This window comes from Lepisosteus oculatus, chromosome 10 (genome assembly GCF_040954835.1).
Source record: "Lepisosteus oculatus isolate fLepOcu1 chromosome 10, fLepOcu1.hap2, whole genome shotgun sequence".
In the NCBI taxonomy this organism is placed as follows: Eukaryota; Metazoa; Chordata; class Actinopteri; order Semionotiformes; family Lepisosteidae; genus Lepisosteus; species Lepisosteus oculatus.
The window spans coordinates 22657124-22666535 of record NC_090705.1 but is presented as its reverse complement, the minus strand read 5'-3'; the positions used below and the strand labels follow the sequence as shown (position 1 = coordinate 22666535).

At 39.2% G+C, this 9412-nt stretch overlaps 1 protein-coding gene across 4 annotated transcripts; it reads left to right on the top strand.

Annotated features, from left to right (window-relative positions):
• Positions 1 to 3777: 3777 nt before the first annotated feature.
• LOC107078590 (synaptonemal complex central element protein 1) lies at positions 3778 to 8331 on the top strand. 4 transcript variants are annotated; one of them, XM_015357186.2, is made up of 10 exons: positions 3778 to 3900; positions 4154 to 4207; positions 4528 to 4587; positions 4780 to 4854; positions 5740 to 5787; positions 5969 to 6020; positions 6261 to 6350; positions 7026 to 7089; positions 7366 to 7432; positions 7993 to 8331. In XM_015357186.2, the coding sequence occupies exons 2-10, from the start codon at positions 4168 to 4170 to the stop codon at positions 8085 to 8087; spliced, it is 591 nt and encodes a 196-aa protein (XP_015212672.1). In that variant the 5' UTR covers positions 3778 to 3900; positions 4154 to 4167; the 3' UTR covers positions 8088 to 8331. The 4 variants fall into 4 exon arrangements, with proteins under 4 accessions (XP_015212672.1, XP_015212674.1, XP_015212673.1 ...); XM_015357188.2 differs by lacking the exon at positions 4154 to 4207 and having other exon boundaries at positions 3780 to 3900; XM_015357187.2 differs by lacking the exon at positions 4154 to 4207 and having other exon boundaries at positions 3780 to 4095.
• Positions 8332 to 9412: the final 1081 nt, after the last annotated feature.

Here is a 9412-nt window from a genome sequence, read left to right as displayed (position 1 = left end):
CGGTTTTGTCTACCTTCGGCTTTCAGACCTTAGACTGTTCTATCGACTACGCATCTGGAGATCGCCCTGGTTTTCTGCATAGGGTCCACACTGCTAATTGCTAACAAAAGGAGGTAGAAACAAGCATAACCGAGTGATGTACATGTGTTCACTCATGATTTAACTACACTAAAAGACTTAACATTTACTGGGAATCGATGCATTTATCGATGACGGCAAGTATCAGCATAATTCTGGACACAATATTGCACATCTATCCTTTTTAAAACCTCTTGCGTACATCTAGTCCAAGGAAGTTAAGGGCTGGACAAATTAATCAATCCAAGGTAGCGATAAAATCTAGGGAAATTAAGCATCTGCTTTCATTTAATATTCCAGCCTCACTCGCGTAGTTTCCCCGAGTCCAGCGTGCGTGGGGCAACTTTCGGTGTAAAAAAAAAAACCGAAGTGAAACGCGTGTCCGTGATTTCCCAGTGACACAACGCTTTCTTAACACTTTTGTTTTATCCTGTTTAAGCTCTCCCGTATCTGTAATGCATGAAACAGGTGACCTTAACGATCTGCTTCACAGACTTGCTGACCGCCTTGTGTCGCCACCACTGCTCGTGTTCCTGTGCAGGACCTCCTTTCTTTTGCTAGAGAGTTTGTCTCTGAGACTGAGCGACGTGCTTGACTAAGATACTGAATGAAATTTTATTTAGTGAAGTAAGAATGGCTCTTGAATTCCCAATTTCCAGCTATCTTACAAGGGTAAGGGCTTTTGTTTTTTTCCCCCGAACTTAAGATCAGTTCATTTAGCTATTAGGAATAACTATTGACTGAACTAACATTTTCTTAATCTTGAAATTATCAGAAAGACTTGCATGGTCTAGAAGACGTATGTAGTAAACCCTTGGAGATGTGGAGATGAAAGAGCTATCCAAGTACCTACACCATCCTCTTACTGCTCCTTTATCTGCAGTTGTCAGGGGGTGTTGCAAATCAGCACTTTGAATAAACTGCCCCCTTGTTTCACATTAGCTGTTTCTAAGATTCATTAACCATACTAACTCAAATCCATAATCCTTGAAAGAGTGGTAGGGTGCAACAGTGTAAATTTGACTTCTTAATTGTGAATCCTGCACAGCACTAGTGTGTGGAACTGGCCTGGAGCTTTTGGGGAGTATTTTGCACTGCACTGGCCCTGCATGTGGTTGCTGTGGTTGAAAGCAGTGGCCCTGAGGCAGAGTTCTTGTGTCACAGGACTGTAATGGCACCACCACCAAGCTTTTATCCAGCCTCCTATACAGCACTCGTTTCTGTGACTGGGGAGACGTGGTCTAAACAACTCTACTGCTCCTCTCACTCGATGTCAGTGGCCTCCCAGATAGGCTTCTGCAGAACCAGGCTGAGATGCAGCCCAGGTAAGAGTCTTCCTTTAAAAAGCATTTTAGCACCTACTGAAACAAATGCATGCTTTCTCTTTCTCAGGAATGGGAAAGCAGGAGGAAATCTATCTGTGGGGCACCGTTCTGTACACTGGACACTCCACTCAAAGTGCTTTACAGGTCCCCTCCACCACCACCACCACTGATGTGCAGCCCCATCTGGATGATGCGACGGCAGCCATAGTGCATTATGCATCCCCCTGGGGGGTTTGTGAAAGCCTGTTAGGGTTAAAAAAACAGGCTGTCCAGGGATACGTCATCTGCTGATTAGAAAAGGCAGAAACCACCAGTGAAGGAATGGATCCGGGTGTGGTGTTAGCAGGGACAGATGGCCCTGTGTATCTGCTGCTGGTTGTTCTGTGAAGACAGCACAGAGGTGGGTCTCTGAGGACATGGGCTCTGCTCCAGATGTAAGAGGTGCATCTCTAACAGAGGAGGCCCTGAGCCCCTGACTCTGTACGCGTAGCTACAGCACCACAAAGCCGAGAGCAGTCCAGAAGAAAAGGATTCCCGCACTTGTATATGTCACATAAACCATAAAGACAGTTGACTATTATCCAAAGCTGCCACAGAAGGGCATTGCTGATGTTCTCGGTGTTCCTGGTTTGTGACCAGCTTGCCAATATTAGTCCGGTACAGGAGCTGAATGCAGCGACTGAGCTCATAGTGCCAAATTTACACATCACACACACTTGAGAACTGAAAAACACTAATGTGAAAAAATGACTGCTGATCCCTGGAAAACATTGAATCGTGTCCCGTTTGTTTTCCCTTCATCCTAGGAAGAGGATGACCTTCCACCTACAAAACGGCCGGCAGTTTTGATAACGAGAGTGGGGGTGGCTCAAAGAATGGAACCTGTTGTTACAGATGTTTCATATTTCAAAGTCAAGTGTCGGTACTCACAGGTATGCCCTAGAATGATGTTGAACACAATACACCCTGTAATAACACTTGTCTGTGAGTAATGGAGGTCTCTGACTGAGTGAAGTGCTCTGTTATACCTGGGGTATATGGAAGGTTTCCAAGGAGTGTCCTTGGTTCATTCATGTTGTTTGTTTATTTCTTTGCGCGTGTATCCCAAATGTTTCACTTGGTTGCTGAAACTGCATTGTTCTCGTATGAGGAACTTATTTCGGTTAGCAGGTAGGGGCCCTGAGCTGTGCTTTAGTTTGCCTGTCCTGAAATCTTTCTCTGCAGTTTATCTTCTCCAATTGTTCCCACGATAAAATGCTACGATCCGGCAGTACGGGCTTGTACCTGATCATTTTGTCTTCGCGTTTGTCTGAAATTCAGGAGATCAACAAAAAACTTGATATATTGTGAGTGAAATTCCAACCTTAAACAAGTTCATTTCTGTTCATACATCTGTAAAATATCTTTTTAATCTGTGTATAGCACAATTAAAAATGTGCATGCCTTCTTTAATATAGATGTCTATTAAGACAGGTATTTCTTCCAATAAAACGTTTATTGTATAGTAACCGATGGAATGTGTGTTTTTCTTCATGTGGTTTTAAAGGCCTGATGTTCATGAAATGTTTAAAGATGTCATCAGAACCACCTCGTTGATTAAGTACTGTTGCAAGATGACTGGTGTTTAAATTGGGGATTGTGGGCTTCTCTGCTGGTACTTAGAGTATTGAGGGACTGAACTGTGTTTTGTGGTGAATGACAACCTCTGTATGAACTAGGATTTATCCAGGAGAAGAGTGTGCAAGAGTATTGAGATTCCCTGAGTAGTGGCTGAGGAAGCTGTAGGAGGAAACCTTGAGGTTTCAAGCTCAGGGCTTTGTAGTTGATTGGATAAAGGTGTAAGCTAAATAAAGAGTAAAGTATTATGCAAACCAGTAGCTTTTAAATATTTTTTGTTCAGGAGACAAATAGCCAACCCTGTGCTAAGACCTGGTACATAAAGTAGCACTTTAAATTAAGAGCAGCTCATTGAATCAGGACATTTTATTTAAACCTTTCACTTCATTAAGATTAAAGGAGTCTATTGATCTACAAAAGTTGAGCAATAAATGTAGTAGAACAAGGTTCTTGATGATCGTAGTCACAAGCGGGGCAGGCAAAAAGTATAGTCACCTTTTGAAGAAAAGGATCATTTAGGTAAAAAGTAACACTTTAAATTGTTCCTAAACTCAGGTTTTCCATCGTTAGGAGGGACATGTGACTACGTAGTTTCACTCTTGTAGGTATGATCCAGCTAAGAATATTTTATTTGTGTATTAAGTGAAACGTTTTGAAGACATAAGAGTTTCAAAGCCGTTAACAAAATTCGCCCACGCGTGAGAGCCGTTTTCAACGAGCAGAGCACGAGGTCACCGGCTTCAAGCGCCTTGGGGACAGGTCGCGTGCAATGGCCAGGCTGAATGTAACGCTCCAGGAGCGCGTGTTTAATCGCTTTTATATTTGTATGAAATACCAAAAAAAAAAAAACATCAACGGCAAAACTGAAGTCCTTAGCTAGGTTAGACTGAATTGTCGGTTCTGTAATCTAGCAGTTATTGTTCAGTCTCTGGTTTTGCTGCGCTGGCCTTTATTCAAATATTCAGTCATTTAAGACAAATTCATCTTCTGCTTCTTAGATGTTATTTATCATTAATAAATGGTGAAGGCTGTCGAGGGAGACTTATAGATTAAATTATATTCCTCATCTCAAAATGTAGGTGGACAGAAATTGGCTGAATTATTACCGTATGTCTGTCCGTTTCGTCTTCCAGGTTGAAGTTTAGATATGGAAGATATCCTACAAAATACGGAAGAGCTGAAAGACGGTATGAAATTGTAAAAGAACAAGGCGCCGTATGTTACTCAAATCGTTGGTTGTTTTTTTTTTTTGCTTGCATAAAAAGCCGTTTTTAGCGTAAATAAAAATTATTGGTGTGTACATCTTACGTGGCCAACAGTCAAATATTCAGATTTTCAGATAAATTACGAAAGCGCAGTCTTAGTATTGAACTTATTCGAGAGGCTCATTTCTACACAGTACCTGCTTTTAACAGATGCAAACGGATTCAATAGTAATGCTTTTCTTGGGAGAAACTGCTGCCATCACTTCAAAAGAGATTACATAAGTGTTTTTATTCTGTTTTAGGCGATAAGGCGGAACTCAAGATGGAAGACCTAATGAATAAATTAAGGAAACTGCAAAAAGGTGAACTAAAAGTTCATTTTAGACGTTCAGTTAAAAAAAAAAAACCCTAGTGCATTTCATGTCGTATATTGCTGCTATGACAATTGTATGTTAGGGATTTTAGACCAAAAAACTCAAAACTTGTGTCTTAACAGTTTCGCGTCCCTTTGGTGGGCTACAACCCAAGTCTTACATGTGTCTCCCCCCACCCAGGGAAAACAGCTTTAGAAGAAGAGTTGAAAGAGGGCGAGTCCCTGAAAAAGACCCTGAAGGAAGAATTAGATGCCCGTAAGTGTGAATTGTTCTCTAACAACGTTTCTTTGCAAATGGATATTAATGTAGGAAATGGTCATTCAGAATTTGGAACAAGTAAAAGTTTATTCCATGCTGAAAAGAGAAGAAAGGAAACTTCTTGGGTGTCACAAAGCTCCAAGGCCAAAATGTTGTTTCCTTTCTTCTCTTTTCAGCAGGGAATAAACCTCTACTTGTTCCTTTGCAGCCTACGCATGCTGAGGCAGCTACCCACCTGAACTATTTAGAATTTATAATCAAAGTTATGACATTCTGACAGAATAACACCATGTAAATATTAAAATGCGAATTTCCTCTTGAAGGATATCCATTTTCTAACCTCTTGGTCCCATTCAGGGTCACGTGGGAGCTGGAATTTCAGGCGGACAACAAGGCGCAAGGCGGGGTACACCCTGGACGGGACGCCAGTCCACTGCAGAACAGACACCAACATAGACGCGCGCACACTCACACCCGGGCCAGTTTTCCCAGAAGCCAGTTAACCAACCAGTATGTCTTTGGACACTGGGAGGAAACCAGAGAACACCAGAGGAAACGCGAACACGGAGAGAACATACAAACTCCACACAGATAGCACCTCATTGCTGGAATCAAACCCCGGGCCCCATGTTACAAGGCAGCAATTCTAACTGTGCCACCCCTCATGAAGAATATAGACTGATGAATATTGGAAGTTTAGTGTTTACAGTCAGAAACTGTGGTCAATTGAATGTTCATTCATTGTGTATAAAATGCACACATGCATGCTTACCTAATGGTACTTTAACTTCTGCTAAAATTCCGCTGTTGCAGTTTTAATATCCCCCCCCCCAAGTAATACCACATGCAACTCGGCTTTCATTATATTCTCCTTTCCTCTAGTGCACACAGAGCGTTCTCAGCTGGAGAAGGCTTACAGAGAAAAAGAAGGTAATGCTTTTAAACAGACTTGCAATATTAAACTGACAGCAGACGGAGAGTTGCCAAAGCTATCGATTTAAAACCAAGACTCTCATATTGTTTACTGCGTATTACAGACCAAGCCTAGACTTACATGTACAGCCCTGATAAGTCCTACATAAAATGAACGTTTTTGTTTCCTCCTCTGCAGATGCCTGTAAGACTCTGCAGTACCAGTGTGAGCTCAAAGAGGACACAAACAGGTAAGAATGAACAATGGCGTTTACTCCTGAAATAAAGTCTGAGCCAGTCAGGATTGTTGTGAAAGAGTTTAAAATGCCATCATTTTTCTGACTTGTTTTTCTGAATGTCCTGAGAAATCTACAGCACCCTTTATGCTGCCCTCATAATCTAAGTATGTAGGTAAACAAACATGTAGATGGATTTGAAAATGGCTAACATGTGACACAGGTTTTGTGTTTACATTTTTGTTTATTATTTAGGGGACATCAATTAAACAGTGAACATGAGCAGCTGCTAGAAGAGTACACCTTCAAAATTCAGGAGGCCAAGTTAAAACACAGGAAACAAAGGTGCAGATTCATCTTCTTCATTTTGTTTAGATATACAGTATACGTTTTAAATGCTTAGAACATTAAGCACAGTTGTTAAGGTGAGGCAGTTTGGCAGGTAATCCTAGAATTTTAAAAGGATTTCTCAAAATAAGCCAGGGTACAAAAGCCAACGTATCTTGTTACAGACTCCCACTACTCTTTAGGTAAGGACTTGCATCAGTTTCAGTGGACTTCTATAAATGGGAACCTTATTGTTCTTAAGTCTAAAATGGAAAGCCTGCAAATTGTAACTGAGGAAAATAGTTAAGACTTAATCAACTTGCAAAAACATTATATTTTATCATTTACCATTTGTCCTTTTTTAAAAGATTTTTTAAAGAATATACCACAGTTTTGAAGAACAAGATGTAGTTAAGAATACAAGGAACTGTATTATAATGGTATAAATGTATAATTGATTTAAATAGACATGGAGACATGCTTATCATACAAACTGCATTCTATGTCATCAACGTGCACAGAAACTTTAAATAATGTTCAATATAATATTAGATGTTCACTGACAAAAATCACCAATTATATCATTATATATAACAGTCATATAGACAGACTTTTAATTATCACAGCCTAGATAAACTGAGTGAGTGTTACAATTAATGAAAAATTCATGTGTACATACTATTTTTTTAACAGGATGAAGTTTGAAAATCAGCTTCAGCAGCTGTTGGAAGATCACAAGAATATGTATTCCATTTATGTAAGCTCTAATACTTTTAGCTTTATTTCACTTTAAAAGTGTGACTGTTCCCATTCCTGTTGCTTTTTTATTTAGAACTTGGCAGCATTCCTCATAGTTTTTTAAACTGTCATGAAAGCACACCAAACAAGTTGTCAAAACTTTCCGGGGAGTATTTACTGTTAGGACTGGGGTTTCTTACAAGGAATCGCCCCATTCACTCACATGATCCTTCACCTGTACCTTTGACTTGGGAAACTTTTATGTTTTTAACATTAACATTTAACATTTTTATAGTCTCCAGAAAGACTTCCAGTGGAGATAGAGAATGCCGAAAATGCCAATGCCCAGTTATTAAAAGCTGGTAAGTTTTGTTTTTGTTCTGTTTTCAATGTGGCACATTTGGTTCATGGTAATGGCACAGACGGACAGCAAATATTCAGATTGTTAATTATTCAGGTCAGCAGTGTATAGGCTTCAACACGAGGCTGAAATTAACATACACTTCCAAAGATAGGGTTTAAATGTATTTGTAATGTTTTGAATAATTCCAGAGCTCTTAGTACAAAAAAAAACATACTTAGAGATGGATCACTGTGGATTAACACTGATTCAGCAGTCCATGGTTTATCCCTTACAACTTGACTTTGTTGCATTCTGGTGAGTGTGCTCTGATCCTCTGTACAGTACATTTGAACATGCACTATAAACATGTTAAGTAAAACTTAAGTGGATGCCCTAAACAGGGATTTCAAACCGGCTAAGCGTATCTGCAGTCAGTGGCAAAATGTGATTCTGCAGTTGCATTTTTACTCGTTAAGATAAGTAAAGTGTGTCCTATCTTGCAGAAAATAGATGTAACGGTTAAGATCTCTATGCTCAAAAATGTGCAAAATATCCTCTTGGTTATTTTTCATGCTCTAGAACAGATCAAGTTACTGCAGCTGAAAATCCTCGAAGAGGAGATCACCAGAGCAAGGGGTCTTACAGAGAAAACCAGCGAAAATAAGGAAAACTAATTTTATGTAGATGAGACGCAGCAACACAAATGTATTTTTTTCTTGTTTGAACAGAACATAGCTGAACTAATCCAGGTACTTTATTTAGGTACTTATATTGCTAGTATTAGTGTTGTTACATAAACTTAAAATGTTTTTTTCTGTTTAAGAGTTCATCACCTATTCACTGCCTTTCCCCTCACTATAATGTTAATTATACCTTTTGTGTTCTTTGCCATATTAAATAAAGTTGGAGTAATAAATTCTTTTCAGCTCTGCTTATTTAGAACTTAAGATATATTTTATTGGCTATATTCAGTATCTCTGCATTGTGAAATAAAAATCCAATCCTAGGGGAGTGAAGATGCATTGATAATCAAAAGTCTTCTTTTGTTGAACATATAAACTGTTCTCTGGACATGAGCGAGTACAGCCGAAGTATATGGCTAGGAGATGAACTGTGCTACTGTACATGTTGTAGAAACCTGTTTGTATTTAATTCTGCTGGGGAACTCTAGCTGTGCTGCTGGAAATTTGTAAAATATATATCGTTTGGAGGTTTTATCATATTAAATCAGATCTCCTCTATCAGGTGGACTGGCATCAAATAATAAAATAAATCCTTTCCAGACAAATAGTGACCCATCTTAAATTGACTGAGTTTACCTCAGATTTAAACTTTAACACTTTTTTAAAACAAATACATTATATGTAACAGCAGAGTCTTGACAACTGCGCATTTAACATTCCCAAATCTGTGTTTCGATCTGGTTAATATGGTTATGGATGAAAAGAAGAGCAGAGGAGGTTCAAATTAAACCCGAGTCTTTTAACTGCAACTTTCAAATTAACCGTGCCACTGACAAGGATCAAGAGACTTATCCAACTAGTAATAGAATCTTTTCCTGTCACCTGCCCAAGTTCCCTTTACACAGCACCTGCATTTCACCACGGTCTTGTTTTTATATTGAATGAAAACTCCTGGTTCTGGTGTTGGCTGTGTGGGGAATGACAGGCTGAAGCAGACTGTCAGAGATCCTATAGCTTATTACCGTTTCATTACAGTGGTGCATGCTAATCACAAAGGCAGAATGAATGTTATTTAACCGATTATATTGTTTTGTGATTACTGTTGTTTCTTTTAGTTCATCAATGTTATTTAAATGAACTTAAAGCTAATGTATTAGAACCTATCATGTAAGGGTTACTTATGTCTTTTAATCAGTTATGTTATACACTGTAGTACAGTACATAATGCTATAATATTGGGATGGACATGGTTATAAGTGAATTTAGCTATTTACCATAATTCTCTCCACCAAACTACAACTGTACAGACCCTACTT

What these genes read in the sequence shown, in the direction of transcription:
- LOC107078590 (XM_015357186.2), top strand. Translation starts at nt 4,168, where the DNA reads ATGGAAGATATCCTACAAAATACGGAAGAGCTGAAAGACG. An exon ending in ATTAAGGAAACTGCAAAAAG is followed by an intron (nt 4,588 to 4,779) that starts GTGAACTAAAAG and finishes CCCCCCACCCAG; the next exon opens with GGAAAACAGCTTTAGAAGAA. An exon ending in TTAAAACACAGGAAACAAAG is followed by an intron (nt 6,351 to 7,025) that starts GTGCAGATTCAT and finishes TTTTTTTAACAG; the next exon opens with GATGAAGTTTGAAAATCAGC.